This window comes from Trachemys scripta, chromosome 1 (genome assembly GCF_013100865.1).
Source record: "Trachemys scripta elegans isolate TJP31775 chromosome 1, CAS_Tse_1.0, whole genome shotgun sequence".
In the NCBI taxonomy this organism is placed as follows: Eukaryota; Metazoa; Chordata; order Testudines; family Emydidae; genus Trachemys; species Trachemys scripta.
Genome location: NC_048298.1, coordinates 89324302 through 89342599, shown reverse-complemented (window position 1 = coordinate 89342599; position 18298 = coordinate 89324302). Strand labels below are relative to the sequence as shown.

Below are 18298 nucleotides of genomic sequence, written 5' to 3'. Positions count from 1 at the left end.
CTGGGTCTGTTCCTGCCTCTCCTACTGTCTACTTGTATGACCATACGCCAGCTCTCTACTATGCTTGAGTTCTCCAACTGTAAAATGTGGATGCTTTTTTACCACACACTGATGCTGCAAGGATACAGATGTCATTTGTAAAGTGCTCTACTACTATACAGTGATGAACACCATAGTAAGGAATAATAAAAGGAAAGATAACCTTGAGTGATAAACTTGCTGGACTAAATGCTTTACAATGAAAATATTGCAACAGTTCTAATCAGACTAGCATAGGTGTCAACTAGTTCTGTGGAACTCTTAAAGAAGACAGCCTAATCAGTGTGTTAGTCTTGCTATGGTAAGGGTATGGAGGTACATAAAGTGGTTTTGGAGGAGGAACGGGCAGCATGTGTTAGGGCCTTATGTAGCAGACTACTTTTGGTTCCTGGCTCTTGATGTGCCAGCTAGTCTCTTCTTGTAGTATACTGTATGAAATAGTAAGCTAAGTAAAATTAAATGGAAACACATCTTCCTAACTAAACCTAGTATAACTTTTTAAATTTCTTCTTAATTCCTAGATGGGAATGATGAGCAATCCCAGTCCTTATGGCTCACCATACAGCCAGAACACTGGGCAGCAGATTGGAGCCAGTGGACTTGGTCCCCAGATGCAGAATAAGACTGGGCTACCAAACAGCTTACCCCAGTTTCCAATGGACAAGAAGCCAGTTCCCGGGGCAGGAATGCCTAACATGGTAGGTAGAATTATAGGTTCCACTTTCAAATGGTAGCAGATCAAATATGGGCTTCTTGCAATATTCTGCTTGTGGTACTCTTGGATTTTATAGCTGTCAAATACTGTGTGCATTCTCTTTGTCCCCTTGTGTCATGGGTATGCATGGAGGAGGATCTAGCTCTCTATGAAAGATAGAGCTGGGAAAGGAGGAAGAGAGTGAGTGGTACCATAGTGCAATCTCTTTATCATGAAAGTTGAACTTACAAATGTAGAATTATGTACAAGAAAACCTGCATTCAAAAATAAAACAATTTAAAACTTAACGCCTACAAGTCCACTCATTCCCACTTCAACCAATCTCTCAAACAAATCTGGTTACAATTTACAGGAGGTAATGCTGCACGCTGCTTGTTTATAATGTCACCTGAAAGTAAATACAGGCATTCATATGGCGCTGTTGTAGCTGGCATTGCAAGATATTTACATGCCAGATGTGCTAAAGATTCATATGTCCCTTCATGTTTCAACCACCATTCCAGAGGACGTGCGTCCCATGTTGATGAGGGGTTCTGCTCAATAACGATCCAAAGCACAGTGGACAGACGCATGTTCATTTTCATCATCTGAGTCAGATGCCACCAGCAGAGGGTTGATTTTCTTTTTTGGTGGTTCGGGTTCTGTAGTTTCCGCATCGGAGTGTTGCTTTTTTAAGACTTCTGAAATCATGCTCCACACCTTGTTCCTCTCAGATTTTAGATGGCACTTCAGATTCTTAAACCTTGGGTCGAGTGCTGTAGCTATTTTTAGAAATCTCACGTTGGTACCTTCTTTGCGTTTTTGTCAAATCTGCTGTCAGTGTTCTTAAAACGAACATGTGCTGGGTCATCATCCAGGCCTGATAGAACATGAAATATATGGCAGAATGCGGGTAAAACAGAGCAGGAGACATACAGTTCTACCCCAAGGAGTTCAGTCACAAATTTAATTAACACATTGTGTTTTTAACGCGCATCATCAGCATGGAAGCGTGTCCTCTGGAATGGTGGCTGAAACATGAAGGGGCATACAAATGTTTAGCATATCTGGCATGTAAATACCTTGCAGCACCGGTTACAAAAGTGCCACGTGAACGCTTGTTCTCACTTTCAGGTTACATTGTAAATAAGAAGCAGGCAGCAGTATCTCACGTAAATGTAAACAAAATTGTCTTAGTGATTGGCTGAACAAGAATTTGTAGGCTCCAAAGTTTTACATTGTTTTGGTTTTGAATGCAGTTATGTTAAAAAAAAAATAATAATCTACATTTGTAAGTTACACTTTCATGATAGAGATTGCACTACAGTACTTGTATGAGGTGAATTGAAAAATACTATTTTGTTTTTTTACAGTGCAAATATTTGTAATCAGAAATATAAAGTAAGCACTGTACACTTTGCATTCTGTGTTGTAATTGAATTCAATATTTGAAAATGTAGAAAAACATCCAAAATATTTAATAGATTTCAATTGGTAGTCTGTTTAACAGTGCGATAAAAAAATCGCGATTAATTTTTTGAGTTAATCGCGTGAGTTAACTGCGATTAATTGACAGCCCTAATAAACACCTTTTTCTTACTATTATGAACATACTTGTTTCTAATAGGTTCATCCTTAAAAAGAAAAGAGATTTCTCCTTTCTCTTAAGCATTAGAAGGTAGGCTTTTGTTTTAGCAGATGTTTGTGATCCGCAAGCCACTTCGAACTAGCTTTCTAGAATTAAATTGGGGATATTAAAGCACTCTGAATTTAGTTTTCGTTGATCTTATTTATACAGTGTTCACGCAGAGGCCCTGGGGTGCTACACAACAATTTAAATCCAATGCAATAAAAAAATCTTGCCATTAAAAAACAGGAAAGGGAGAATCCCATACAGGGACTGAAATTACTGAAAAAAGTTCTGGAAGGAGTGGCTGCTGATTCTTTTGAAAAACGGGAAGGGTGAATGGAGTGGATGTCTCAGTGATATAGCGCATGGGTGGCTAACCTGAGCCTGAGAAGGAGCCAGAATTTACCAATGTACATTGCTAAAGAGCCACAGTAATACGTCAGCAGCCCCCCATAAGCTCCCCCACCCCACTCCCAGCACCTCCCACCCACCGGCAGCCCTGCCGATCAGCACCTCTCCCTCCCTCCCTGCACCTCCCAATCAGCTGTTTGTGGTGTGCAGGAGGTGGGGGGGAGGGAGAGCGAGGGCACTACAGGCTCGGGGTACGGGGGCAGGAAGGGGTGGAGTGGGGGTAGGGCCTGTGGTAGAGCCAGGGATTGAGTAGTGAGCACCCCTTGGCACATTGGAAAGTTGGTGCCTATAGCTCCAGCCCCGGAGTCAATGTCTATACAAGGATCTGCATATTAACTTCTGAAGAGCTGCATGTGGCTCCAGAGCCACAGGTTGGCCACCCCTGAATAGTGTACCACAACAGCAAAAGTGTGATGATGGAACTCTTGGTATGAGATTGGTTACCTGTCAAAATAAGCAACAAGAAAAGGGTCCTTAGGGTGTCCTGGTCCATGATTAAGGCTGCTTGGCACTACAGTAATATAAATAATATGAGGTTCTACAGTCTTTCAGAGCTCTAAAAACCAACAGGGCTATCTTAATCAGTTTGTCACTAGCAGGCAGGCAGGGCTTATTCCTTCAGCAACAGTGTTGCTGCAGCCTGTAAGTGAAGAGCCCTGCTAAAAGTTCTACTAGGAGAAAATTATAGTCACTAAACTTTTTGTCTTGAATACATTGCTGTTACAAAAGTTGTTACAGGATAAGTCAAAGCATGGCTGGTACAAATTTAGTGGAAAAACACTTTTGTACTATATCTGATAGTTTTCCCTGGAAAGAATGTGCAATATAATGCTAGAGTTCTAGCATCATTCCATTTAACATCTCCTCCCCATCTTCTGAGGGGATAACAGGAGGCACCAAAGAAGGGGATATCCTTGTACTGACTACCACTATCTAGTATTAAACATTCAGTCTTCAGAGGTTGAGGAGGAGATAGCATTAATGGCTTTGGAGATCAGTATTGACCAAGCACATCTCCAAAGCACATATTGATCAAACAGGATCCAAGGGTCGAAATACATGTGATTGTTTGGCATACTCATGATACTCTACCTCATGTTTAGAGGCGATCTCGGTAAGAAACCTTATGTATACATTGAGTATGGATGAAATAGGATAAAGTCCTGAACACTGCATTTCAGGCTATTCTGAAGAACGGTTGTTCATCCCTAAGTAATTCCAATCCTTTACTCATACATCCAGAGGGTAGTTCCATTCACAGCACTGTAGACGTAGTTTCTGAAGCAACCTCTTGTACTCACAGAATCCTTGGAAAGGTCCAGCATGACCACTATAGCCATGTAACCCAAATGTCAAAACATCAGGAAGTTGTGCTAGTCAGGGTCATGAACAATCTCCTCTTCAGAAAGCTTCAGTTCAGACTTAAATCTGCTTAAGATGACTTATGCATCCAGGTGCACCTAGAACCAACCAACCACCACCTTCCCAATTCTCCTGCCTAAAAAGGAAAGGTTACAAACAAGCCAGTAAATGGCAGCACTTGAGCATTAAGACTTAATGGTGCCCTTAACCTGGCTCTCCTCCTTTTGCGGAAGGAGGATGTTGATAATGCTATTCAAAGCAACTAAAGAAAGCATGGGGACAAAATCAGACAGTGAATCTCAGAAGATCCCAGAAAATATTCAGTCCTCGTCAGAAATTACATCAAATTAATTAGAAGTGGACAGTCCATCAGAAGCCTCAGGCTTTCACATTGAAAAGGCACAAAGAGCGGCCCCGAGCCCCTCAGAGAAGTTATCACAGGCCATTTGAAGGTAATACTAACTGGAACAACACAATCTAGGCTAATTATACTGTGCATTACCTGGAAGTTGTGTGGCATCTCTGGTAGAGAACAGATAAAAGCTTTGTGTTCTGTAGGCCTGCATGAAATCTTTGTGACCAGGCAACTTCCCAACCATCTCCTCTCCAATTAGACTGTTGCTTTCAAAGGTGGAGGACTTCTTTGGTTAGTACCTCTTTAAATAATGGTACAAGTGCTACAGGAGTTCTGTCCGTTAGATTTATCTTGCATTTAAACAGCTGCACCCACAGCTCTTTGATGTTTTAAAAATGAAGTCATATTTAATGAGACTTCAAATAGTGTGGCCTCACAAGTCAATCTGAAAGCGAGTGTGAATTGAAGTGGTCTTAATTCATATAGAGAAGGTAGGAAAAAAAGGAAAGGGGGGTCAGGGAGGAAGAAAGAGGCTGAAAGTACTGTTGTCAGCAACAAGTTTCAATACCAGCTTGCCACAGTGTTAATAAATATTTAATTCTGGTAATCCGTGGTTAAAGGTAAGTGGAAGGTATAGTTCTCAATGCAAAATTGTATTCATGATCTGTTTTAGCAGATGTGATTTTGTGTATAATCCTAGCTAATCAGAAAATTGACCCTTTTTCAAAAGGGACTCGATTTTAATTTGTTTGTCTCCATCACTTCCCTCAAGGGCCAGCAGCAGGCTCCTCAAGTTCAGCAAGCTGGGATGGTGCCAGCTGCTCCCCAGGGAATGGGGTCAGGTGCACCCACAGCAGACCCAGAAAAACGCAAACTCATTCAGCAACAGCTCGTTCTCCTCTTACATGCTCACAAGTGCCAGCGGCGGGAACAGGCAAATGGTGAGGTGCGACAATGCAACCTTCCTCATTGCCGTACCATGAAGAATGTGCTCAACCACATGACACACTGCCAGGCTGGCAAATCCTGCCAGGGTAAGTAGAGAGTGAGCATTTGAGTGTGCTTACAAGAATAAATATAGGATTGGACAGGACTCCATGAAGGAGATGATGCAGAATTTTTCTCACTTATAGATACTGGGGAATTTAGCTTATAAAAGGGTTTTGACAACAGGATGCCTCCATGATCACGGAATCTGCATGCTAAGAAAAGAAAGGGTTAAGCACCTTTTGTGATGCAGAGGCATAGCCACTCAAGTTTTACCCCCATTCTGAAATACAGTAAAACCTACCAAGAGTGATTACCCATGAGAGTTAGCAAAAGTAGTTGCTTATAAGAGGTCTCTTTTCAGAGGTTTGCACACCAGAGAGCAGTGGTGTTCCATGGCCTCGGCAAGAAGCCACTTGTGACAAGTGGTCTCTCTTTAGAGATGGTCTCTAAGGCAGGTTTTACTGTAACTGCAGTATCTGTTAACAATGGCCTGCGGCCATTTGACCTCTGGCCAGGATATTGTCAGATCTCACATGGTAGAGGGTCAACTTGACAGTACTTGGTTTGGAAACTGCCAAGGGAAATCCCAATGCTGCAGTAGCTGGTGTTGGGGGTTCAGAGGGGAGAGTGCTATATATTAAGTCATTAAGCATCTAATGCCTCATATGCATGTTTGGAGACTGGTGCTGGAAGTGTACTGTATTTAGAATGACTAATAAAAATTGAGCTTCTGACCACTTCTTTTATTAAAAGACCTCCAATGGTAGTTTCCTAGAGAGTAAAGTTATTGGTCTCTGTGTTCTGCCCAGCTTCCAGTATGGATAACTATTGTCTGACCTAAAATTCTTCCTGCAGTTTTAGCTAGATTCGGTGTTCTTTACTTGTCTCTTGTGACTGTTCGTAGGATTTCTATTTGCTGGTGAACTGCCTTAGTCAACTTAGAGACATTTGTATTTCAGTGGTGGCAGAGTGATCCCTGTGTATGCAATCTGTAAAACACTTTGGGATGTCTCAGGAAGAAAGCGGGCTATATAAACATAAGCCATCAAGGAATACACTTTTTTATATGCCTCTTTTGGCAGTGGAGCAGTTGTCTTTCATGTTGTAGTTAATGAGTCAAAATGGAACCCATGTTTTGTGGATACTTTGTAGTCTTGTTTTAACTTATTTACAGTTCTACACAGTTCATCTTAAGTTCTGCAGTAAGTCTTAGGCAAACACTCTTGAATTTTTTTTCTCACTGAAAGTATAAATTAACACCTAGGAAAATGGATGATTTGGGATTGGTTTAATGGTACTGAAGCCTCTTGTCTCTGGTCTGTATTAACCTGGGAGAAAGTTGAAATAGTGACAGTTGTTGCATATTTCTGGCTATTTATTGGCTTTTGTACAATTAGTTGATTGGAAAAAAGACAACATCAAACAGTTTGTAGTGGCTAGTGGGCAAGTGCACACTCTTCTGACACCTGTACCTCATTTGGGGATGCTGACAAGGACAGCAAGCAAACATGAAAAATCCCCTCTGCCCCAAAAACTGGTTCCTTCAGGTGAAGCATGGGTCAGTTTGGCTAAGAGCACTTGGTATGGATGGATGCATGTGTGTATAAGTTTGCTTAGATTTCCGTTTGCTATTCTGGAAATTCTCACCTGCACTAAATTCAAATTTAAAAGCAAAAATGAGTAAGAAGAGCAGGGTGGCGCATATAAACCTAATGGAAAAGACCTTAATTTTCGTTTAACAACAAAACTGAACTGTAAGACCTCTTGATTATTATCTTCTGCTACGAAAATACTCTAAATCCTGCCCTGGTGATAAGAGATTAGACCAGGTGTCTTAATAAATCTGTCATCTCTGATTAAGATATTTTGTGCTATTATACTTCATAGAGCCGTGACTTGATGGTTCTCGTGTGTGCATGCATGTGTGCGTGAATGAGAGAGAGAAGAATGTGGAGAACTGAAAATTTAGAATTATCTTTTTAAAATGTTTTTGTTTCTCTTCCCTTCCCTAGTGGCACACTGTGCATCTTCACGACAAATCATCTCGCACTGGAAGAATTGTACAAGACATGACTGTCCTGTGTGTTTGCCTCTCAAAAATGCTGGGGACAAAAGAAACCAACAATGTAAGCTTCATGTGGTCTTTTTGCATAAAATGTCATGTTTAGTGTTAGATCTGTGTTATTGTAAGCCCCTAAGAATATGGATCAGAGCAGAGCTGCCATGTCATCCAGGAACTAACGTGAGGATAAGGATTTTCATGTTGCTTTGGAAGGATATCCCCCCTTTCTCTAGTCAGTACCCAATATAATGTTGAAAGACCCCTTAGATCACTTAATTTAGCTCTTTTTAGCTGGAGAGAGGAGGCCAGCATGATGCTGGGCCTAAGGGCTGGTAGTTCTGAGAGAAGAAATGTTGGGTATGTCCACTTTCATCCTTGTCAAAAGTGTGAAACTGGAGTTTGCACACTAAAGATTAAAAAGTGGTGTGTTCTAAGAACTTTTGCCTGCTCAGATCAATATGAAAGTATTAAATGATATTAGTTATTTATGCCAGGTTATATACTACTTGAATTCAAAGTCCAATTTTGGAATTCTTAAAATTTTTGGTTTATAAATGCCCTGATACCAGCACACTATATGTGTAGTTAGAGCAAAAGATTTGTAGGGTTTACCACATACTCTTCTGACTTTCAGCTAAGGTTGAATGAAAGTAATTCCTGCCTCTCACCTGACCAGCCCCTCTTCTTCCCATTCTAAGCTGACACTTTTCTGCCATGTGAAGAATATTGTACATAAACTTTTTTTTTTTTACCCTGGCAGCTTCTGCATTATGTCCCAGCATGCTTCCCCATCCTTCTCCTAGCATTACTTGCCCGAAATTTTTCTTGCTGCCTGACTCTCCCTTGTTCCTGTCTAAATATCCCGATGCTTCTGTTTCCCAGTATTCCCTCCAGGAAAAAAACCCCAAACCATTCTCCTTGCTACTTTGTGCTTTTCTCACAACTGGTCCTCCAGGCTGTTTAACTCTATTCTGAAACTATATATCGAGAGAGAGAAATAAACACCATGACCAATCTGAAGGACTCTGCTCCTCGGGCCTTTAACATGTGATTATGTGCTGCTTGAGCTTTAAACTGTTTAAAGCAAACTGACGTCCTATACATTTAATAATAGTATACATTTACTGTTCCCAGTTCATAGTGAAAGTAGTACATTGTGGTAGGATAAAATTCCTCAAACTTCTCATTGTGGACTCTTGACCAGGGTGCTCATGTAACTGCTCTTGTAAGGGTATATTTTGGTCATACCAACCACTGAAATTTTGTGCACTTTTACCTTTTTCTTTGGTCTCAGTTTCTGACGTTTTTGTTAATATGGAATCTGTCTTTTCCAGCATTACTGGGGGGAGCTGCTGCAGGACTTGCAAATACTGGCTCTGTAGGGGTAGGGCAACAGACTACGCCCTCTATAAACACTACCAGTCAGATTGACCCTAGCTCCATTGAGAGGGCGTATGCAGCCCTTGGACTGACCTATCAAGGGAACCAGATGCAGACGCAATCCCAGGCTCAAGTGAAGAATCAGCAGCAAGGGCAGTCACCCCAGGGTCTGCGCCCTATGAATCCCATGAGTAAGTTGACACTCAAGTGTTAAAATATAAACTGTATACAGCTATCTTCTGTGCTTTGTCTAATGCATGCTTCATGTTATGAAAATGCTTCAAGATTTCCTTAAGTATTTTTGTTTCCAAACTGCTTTGTGTATATTCACACCTTGCACAATACTGGAATGCAGGTACGACTTCATGATCAGATGCGGATTGAAGCATTTTACAGCATTGTCATTTGTTTTGTAGTGTTTGCTTAAAAATTTGAAAGAGCTAAATAGGGAATTGCTGTCCTCAACTCATTGTTTAGATGCTTAGAATCATTCTCTGTCTCTATGCTTATTTTAGAACCACCAAAGAATACTTAGAGGTATCTGAACTACTCAAGGAGTCAAACTGGAATCAGAGAACCAGTTTGAACCAGTATTTTTACTTGAACCAGAACCAAACCTGAACCATAATTTAGTCCTACCTCCTGAACCGAAACTGAACTGGGGGGAAAAAAATTGGGGTTACTGCTTAAAATACATTTTCAGCAATTTTAAGTTCAGTATTTTAAAAAATTCTTCTGTGATCTTATTTTCATTATAAAACAAGACAAAATAATAAGTGTGTGATTGCTACCAGAAAGGCCTGCCCCAGTATAATGGGAAGGGTAATAGGAAGAGACCAGCCCAGAAGAGTAGGAAAGGAGAGGGAAAGCAGGGGGCCCTAGAGTGAGATGAGCTTTCTCCTGAGACTCCCCTCTGGGAAGAGAAGAGGTGGAATGTTCCCTCATCCCAGAAGTTAACAGTAACTCTTCAAGCCCAGGGAAAAAGGTAATGGCTCCCCAACTCTTCTCCCTCTTCTTCCCTGTGGCTCCTCCCTCCAGTTGCCCCAAACTCAGAGTGCTTTCATTTACAACTTTAAAAAAATACATAGCTGTGTATCTTTAAAACACTTCAGAACACCTTTTAAATGTGACACACTGAGATGAGATTCTCATGTGACCCTGTAGCAATCCATACACATTCATGCTTGCTGTAAGTGCAAATGCACAAAAGTAAAATATTCCATACCACTCCAGTGTGACTACTCTTGGCAAATAAAGATGGTGCATTCGAGTAACCTCATTTAACCAAACAAAATCTAATGCAAATTAAATGGATGCTTTGAGATTATCATAGCCATTCTTTGGGTGGCTTTACCCAGGTGAAAAGCCCAGAATAAGCAGAATTTTATTAATTGTTTTCTGTGAAGTAACCTATGTGGTGCATTTAAAGTTCAATTGGTGGATATCAAGGGCTTCCCAACCCATTCTGGTTGATATGGCTTTCCTCGTGTCTCTAGACTATTTTCTGGAGAATATTTTCCTATTCTTTAGTCATAGGAGAAATGTGTGCTAGAGCTAAATTCTATTTCCAAGGACAGTTGCTCTCAGAAGTTTCTGGAGAGCCTGTTGAGATTCATGTTGTTCTTTATTATTGGGTTAGTGGAGAGAAATTAGACTGCATTACCTCAGAGTGTGGCTCCTTTTATCCTCAAATTCTCTTCATTTTAGCGAATCTGTGCTATTGTCCTCTCTGAATATGAAGACTGTAGATAACATCAAAGGACACAGTTCTGCCCTGAATTAGTGTTGATTTTCCTCAACCTTGGTCTGCTCTTACTCTCATGCTTGGCCTTGCTGTTGATATACAATATCAATTATTATGATCAATAGCTTCATCAGAACAAACCTTTTCCTCTCATGCTTGTTTCTATAAATGCAAAATGCTGCTGTAGTTTGCAGATGGCTGATGGATACTTTACTTGACTTTGAAGGTAGCCTGCAAGAGTGTCCCCTTTTTTTTCAGTTTTGGCTATTATGCTGGAAGAATCAAGGCTGAATGACTAGTCTCATGTTATCCTACAAGAAACTGAAACCTGAGCAGTTAAGAGAGGAAGAGATTTTTAGCCAGACAATAAAACTCATCGTTTTATAGTACCTGTTTGACTCAGATTCCCATCAGACTTTTGGAAGGAAACTCCTTGTGGAAGTTTTGAGTACCACAACCCTTTTAGATGAGAGCTATGACTTTCTTCAATTTTCCAATTCTAAAAGAGAAAAAAAAATCCTCCAACAAACCAAAATATTTTGAAGTAAAACAACCAACCATAAAACCGTAAACTTCCAAACCTTTGTACATCATGAAGATAAAACTCCTCTTTCCCCTCCTCCACTAGTATCTTGAATACTTGTGAATGATTTTTGCTGTTGTCTAGATATTCTGCCACAGTCTTGTAAATGTAAAGAATAACATTTATGAAGACTAGCCAGTTTGGAGCTGATTAAGAGGGGGGAGTAATTCTTATCTAGATTGTGCTTGATAGGTAAAATGGTAAACTTCTGAAAATCTCCTCCCTTGGTGGTGTCAAGAGGTACAATTTCAAAGGTCTCCTTGAGAAATTGGCCCGTTGAATCATCTTCAAACCAGTTGTCATTGATTTGTTCACCGGTGTCCCTCTCAAGCACACCCAAATTTGTAGGAATACACCATTCATAGTAATAGCATCATTTTTAAAGAGCCAGCACTATGATGGGAGCCTGATTGGACTTGGGACTCCAACTTTATGTAGTCCTTTGTGATTGTCATCCTTCTTTAGATACTTATTAGCTTCTCAAATCAGGGATTGTCAGTTTCTGGTATTCTTTCCTCTCCCAACCATAACTTACGAGCAGCCCGACATGCCTTCTGAATAGCTTTGCAAGTTAACATGGATTTTTTTTCTGACTTAGCCACTCATTGAGGTAAATACTGATGTTCATGTAGATTTGTCAGATTGGTTTGACCTCCCCTCAAATGCTGTGCTGAGTTTTGTCAGAGAAATAGTAGAAATAGAATGGGTCTTTAGAAGGCTAACTAATTCATGCCTTGGCATGAGCGATGGCAGGTGAGGAATTGAGAAATTTAAAAACTTGCTTTTTACTTGGAGAGGATAAGAGAAATGATGGCAGTAAATAAAAATAGACTGACTACAGAATGCCCAGGGGGCACTCCTGTTAACCAAATGCCTTTCTGTTATGGATAAAGGGTGAAGTTAAAGGCAACAACAATAAAACCAAGAAGAAATTTTCATTGTGTGAAGAGACTTCTGTGGGTCAAAGACATAGCACAGGAATAACTTTACAGTGGAAAATAAAGCTGCCAGGGCTGGGAATCTGAAATTTCCTTAAATCAGCAGGATCACTGATGATTCTCTTTTATTGCAGGCTTCCTCACTTCCTTGATTTTCCCCACATAATCCCATATGTGGAACTCTCTAGTGAAGAACATTGAGACAGATCAAAATAGCATTACACAAGTGATTAAAACTGGTATCTGCAACTAAACGTTAGAAAAATTACTACCTTCAGGCCTCAGGGCTGATCACCATCTGAGATTAGAAAGAAATGTCCTTTTTTCCATGCTGTAGTATTCCACTATTACAGAAACTTTTAACTGATTAGAAGAGGAGGAACCCTTCCTCTGACAGCACTAGCTCTTGTCAAACAGTATACCAGTGTTGATGGACCATGGCTTTCTTTGGTATGGCAGTTTGTGTCTTGTAACTCTCTCCTGTCTTAGATCTGCCATTATCACCAGATGAATTGTCCATGGAATTGTAGCTTATCTGAATAGCAGAGTTTAGTCCTGGGACTATGACACACAACACACTGTATAAATTAGTGGAGGGAGTGTGGCTAAAATAGCAAACAAGATGGTGGCTAACTCCAGCTCTGCAATAAAGAGGAGAGGAAAAGAAAACAATTTAAGAAGATAAAAAGAACAAAGCCAGTCTGAATCAACAGTTCTGTGCCCTAAATATGAATAACCATCCATGGAGCTAGTTTTGGAAAGAGAAAAAGGGTGAAGAGAGTTGGCCAGATCCCAGGCCCAGAAAGCTGCTTCTGAGGGAGAAAATCCAGCAAAAGAATCCAGTGCCATCAGCCTGCAGAACTTATTTAAAAAAAATCGTACTAGTGTAGCTCAGGGAGGAAGTGTGTGGCAGTGGCCATTTTGGAAAGGGGGAGAGTGGTGGCAACCATCTTGGGGGAGAGGCACAATATGCAAGGAGGAAGGATGAGCTAGATGTCTGGGAAGGGAAAGGAATCCTCCAATACAAAACTCGGTCTCTCCTCCTCCTCCTCCTCCCCTTCCCCTCCCCCCCCAGAACAAAGACATGTCCATGGAAAAGAGTAACTCCACTTCCAGCAAACAGACTATGGAGGTGGGTAACGAAGCCCCAGTCACAAAGGGTGACCTGAAGGGCCTGCTGTTAGGAATCATAAGATGATGAGGGAAGAGTTCCAGGCTTTCATTAAAGATATCAAAAAATGAAATGAGATTAATAGTAAAATATTCCACATCAGATGTGGAAGCAGGATTAAATGAGTAATTGGACAGCATTTTTAATCTCGATGAAAGAATCAGAATTGAAAAGAGAAAATAAAATTAAAGCTAGAGGACATGGAAAGTAGAGAACACAGGAATAACATAAGGATTTAAAGGTATTCTGGACACATTGGGTGATATTTTCCATGACATACTAAAACTGGGCAATAAGAATTACATTAATATTGAAAGGGCTCACAAATCCCTTTCCCCAGGCTTCCAGCAGGCTCCAAACCAAGAGATGTGATTGTCTGTCTACACTACTATCAAGACAAGGATATAATACTGAGTTACTATTTTTTTGTTTCTCTGCATCCCTGTTGGTATTCCTGACATGACATTAAAACATGGTAGCATGCACTATTAAAATTTTATAGAAACATAAAAGAAAAAGGGTGAGTTCTAACTTTCTGGATAAGCCTACCAAGTGGGGTAGGTTAGCTTTCCCTAATTTGGCTTATTATGAATCATAATTAAAATACGATCAAGTGGGTTAACAATAGACCATCCAAACTCTGAAACTTGAACAAGACTGGACCCCAATTACAGCTGTTAGAGAAGATCAGTAACTTTTTTTTAACCTAACTGTTCTTCACCACCCTCTCAGTTCCTTCTTGCTGGCTAATTCTGATAGTGAGGTAAGAGAGTGGGTTTTGGAATGGACATGAGGAATACATCTTGAACAACAGTTATGGAAGGTTAGTAACTGTGTTTTCTTCAAGTGCTTGCTCATATTCATTCCAATGTAGGTGACTCCCAAGCAAGTGTAGGAGCAGGGATTCGGAGTTGATTGACAAGCAGACCATAGCACTGCTCTGTCAAAAAAAAGCATCTCTGGCCTGCTGAGTGATGGCATAGTGAGATGCAAAAGTGTGGACCGAAGACCCCATTGCTGCTCTACAGGGGTCCTGGATAGGAACCTGTGTCTCAAATGCAGCTGAAGATGCCTGTACCCTTGTGGACTGTGCCGTTAGGGCCAGAACCAGGACTTTTGCCAAGTCATAGCATGTGTGGATACAGGAGGTGATCCATGATGAAATTCTCTGGGTGGAGACTGGGGAGCCTTTCATCCTGTCTGCAGTCACCACAAGCAGTTGAGTAGTTTTCCTTTCTATGAAGACCAGCGCCTGAATTTCCAGGTTCTGAGATACCCTCCTTAGGAGCTCTTGCTGTGACTTATAATCCTCCTACAGGGGTGCAACATCAGTCTCCATGACCGCCTCATCTGGGGAAGAGGAGGAGGATGCTTGGACTGGCACCGGGCCTTACTCTTTATCCTCGGCACGAGCCGAATTCCGTAGTGCCATCTCCCGGCATATGGCACCGGCCTTGGTACTGGATTGTGCTCTGGTGGTGGAGGCAGTCTGGGCTGTGAAGCCACTAAATATGACCACCTGGAATGTGACCTTTGTTGCGCTGGAAATGCTCAGGGGTTCCAAAAAGGTCACTATACAGGGAACTGCCACTGTCCTGGTGGGCACACTGCCAGTGGGACCCTTTGGCTCGGGTCAGCAGCGGGATAGTGCCTAGACTGGAATTGCTGGCTCCTCCGTGAGACATAGAACTCCACCTCAGAGTCCATCGCCAAGGATCCCTCTGGAGACAGGGATAGAGCAGTCCCAGCCAGCGCTGATGAGCGGTGCTTGGAGGGATGGGACGGGACTGGGCTGTGCTATCATGGCTGGTTTCCCCTTCGAAACCATCTTTGGACTCGAGCCTGCAGAAATCCTTTATGTCGGTGTCGCCATTGACGGTTCTCGTACAGCCAGGAACATCGGTACTGACATCGTAAGTAAGTCCCTTACTGCCGTGAAGGCCTCTGGCATCGACGACACTGGCAGGGTTGTGGGCCTCCAACTTGTCTCACGTTGTTGAGTCTCAGTGCCAGATTCAACAGCTCACATTCTGGGACCGGAGTCAATGTCATGGCATGTGTTGTCGGCATCACAGGGTGGCCCAACCCGGGTCTCACCCTGGCAGTGTCCCCTTGTCCTGCCGATCTCTGTGATGGAAATCAACCCGTCAGTCTTCCTTTGTTTCTTCATAGGCACTGGCGATGGTGAACGGTGCCTAGTGTCTTGCCAGTGCATCTTTCTTTGGCACCGGAGATGTTTGATAGTGCCGTGGTTTCTTAGATGCAGTTGTAGCGTCTTGCCTCCGTGCCGGAGACTGGAAACTGTGCTGGGTGACTCAAAGTGAGGCTGGGGCACTTCTACTGAGGCCGAAGTACTCGGTGCCAAGTCCCAGTGGCCTGGCTTTGATGGAGGTCGGAGCACTGCCTCCATGAGGATAGAATGAAATCTAGCATCTCTATCCTTCTTGGTGCAGGCTTAAATTCTCTACAGAGTTTAGAGAAAGTCCACTGAGGAGTACTTGCAGAAGCAGGAACGAAATGCAGTTCCAGCCACCGTTACAGGTGGTAAGAAGGAACTGTGGGGGGGAGAGTCAAGAGAGCCCTTTATAGTGGCGCTATGAGAGCAGGACTTCAGGCGGCATCAGAGCTGACCCAAGAGATATCACTGAGGGAAAAGCTTTCTGGTGGCAGTGCTCGGGGCAGGCACACACCTACATTGGAATGGACATGAACAAGCACTCGAATAACAAAATTTAGGTCACCAAAATTAAAAAATCACCCTTTTATCCAAACCAACTTAGCTTTGGATAATTTTTTTTAAACACCTGTTATCAAGGCCTTTTCCCTTAGCTACTTTCACTAGTAATCAGGAATTTATCTCTAGGAAATATCAAACTGACTATTCATTGTGGGTAAGAGCTGAGATTACTCAATTTGGAGAGCTGTTCCTGGGTCCTGATTTGAAATCATACCAACAGATGCATAATAATGTAAATAATATGAAGATCCCATATTTCAGTATTTACAAATCAAACATTTTATTGTGAAATCTGGATACAAGATTGTTCTATGTAGACCTTTTAACCACATTTGAGGAGCTGAACCAGAAGCAAAAAGTTCAGTTTCTAAGATACGTACAATTTTGATTGAAAAAGATGTTGATAGGAAAACAACCCCCATGAAAAGACAGGAGAGGGATATGGTAAAGGAAATTGATCTAGGTGAGAAGTGATGTACATCTTCAACTTTTGTAGCTCACACAGTAATTTATAAAAAATTTCTTTATAGATAACATTTGACTCCAGTTAAGATCATCATCATATTTTTGCTACCAGGGGTGTACTCTGTTGGAGGGATTGTGGGGAAAGGGGAACATATTTCATATGTGGTGGTTGTGTCCGGGAATTAGATGGTTTGGGGAGGAAATTAATAATTTCATCTTGTAACAAAATGCCAGCTTCCCTGAGATCCCCTAACCTGAATACTTTATATTCCAGTAAAGGAGCTCCATTTTAAAAACAGAATGACAAATTAATTTTTTGTTAGCAACAAGACTTTGTATTGCATATTGGAAAAATAGGACTCTTTAGAGTTGTGGTATGGTAAAGTCTGGACAGTCCTTGGTGTGAAAGCTTTTACACCAAGTATATACACAAGAGAAGTGCCAAAAAGAGGAGATAGCTATGTAGAAATTTGGTCATCCTTTTTTAGCATACTCTGAGGAAGAGGCTCCCCAACCAGTAATCCGGAATCTTTAGCCAGGTTCTTTGACTATTAAACTGATCCTGAATAAGTACTGTATGATGTAGTATGTTAACATTTTATTGTAACTTTGCCTTAATTGGTATTTAAAAATAGAGTGGAAAAGGAGTATAGAAGAATTCGTTATATCCTGAGCAAAGGAATTTCCCTCAATTAGTCTCAATTTTAAACCGCACGTCCCCCTGAAAAGTCACTCTTGACATGGTGAACTGACTAATACTTTCATGTCCTCTTGGACACAAGTGATTCACACTAAGGGCTTGTCTATACTTAAGCGCTGGTTTGGCGGCAGGCAATCGAACTTCTGGGTTCGATTTATCGCGTCTTGTCTGGACGCGATAAATCGAACCCAAAAGTGCTCCCCATCGACTCCGGTAATCCTGCTTGGTGCGAGGAGTACGCGGAGTCAATGGGGGAGCCTGCCTGCTGCGTCTGGACCGCAGTAAGTTCTGACTAAGGTACGTCAACTTCAGCTATGTGAATAACGTAGCTGAAGTTGCGTACCTTAGTTCGAATTGGGGGGTTAGTGTAGACCAGGCCTAAGAAAATTTCCCCTTGGTATTTCAGAGGTATTTTTTGTCAACAAGCAATAAGTTTGTGATTTGGATTGCCGTTTTGTTTGGAATAGAAACAAATGATTGTATAAGACTTGGTTTTGGAAGCAGATAGGTAGTTGACTTCTGCAATAGTGACAATAATTAGCACTTATTGTACTCTGTCAGAAACTTTTGTACTCATTTCCTACTTGTGCATCCACCCTTTCTCTCACATGGAGGCCTGCTTTTAGGAGAGCCTTCAAGTGATGTTCAAAACTCCTCCTATAAGGAATTACTTTGAGCTGAAATATTACTGTTGTTTCCCAGAAATTAGGATTCTTGGTTGCAGGAGGTAGCATCTAAAATTTACTGAAGCTGTTCCTATTAAAACTCCTGAAGGAAGTTAGATTTTTGTTAGAGACCTGTACCAGTCTAAGGGATGTAATTACTGACATCCATGGCAGAAATCAATCTCCTCTATAAATGAGCCATTTTCTATTGAACGATGTAGCCTCAGTTGCCCAGCTGCTATTTAAACCATAAGGCCATAGGGCGTAGACAGTGACATTTTTCATGAAGAGGTTTAAATCACTTAAAGTCTTGTCATTATTATTGCTGTAGGATGCTTTACAATGTGTAAAGCACACTAAACAAAATCCCTG

The 18298-nt window shown here is 41.5% G+C and overlaps 1 protein-coding gene across 4 annotated transcripts in view; it reads left to right on the top strand.

The window, feature by feature from the left end:
• EP300 (E1A binding protein p300) overlaps window positions 1–18298 on the top strand; it is a 120877-nt gene that overhangs the window by 48395 nt on the left and 54184 nt on the right. For all 4 annotated transcript variants that reach the window (XM_034775748.1, XM_034775741.1, XM_034775770.1 and 1 more), the window contains exons 3-6: window positions 561–737; window positions 5264–5525; window positions 7494–7607; window positions 8878–9114. In XM_034775748.1, coding sequence (XP_034631639.1) covers window positions 561–737; window positions 5264–5525; window positions 7494–7607; window positions 8878–9114 — 790 coding nt within the window. The remainder of the gene's footprint in view (window positions 1–560; window positions 738–5263; window positions 5526–7493; window positions 7608–8877; window positions 9115–18298) is intronic.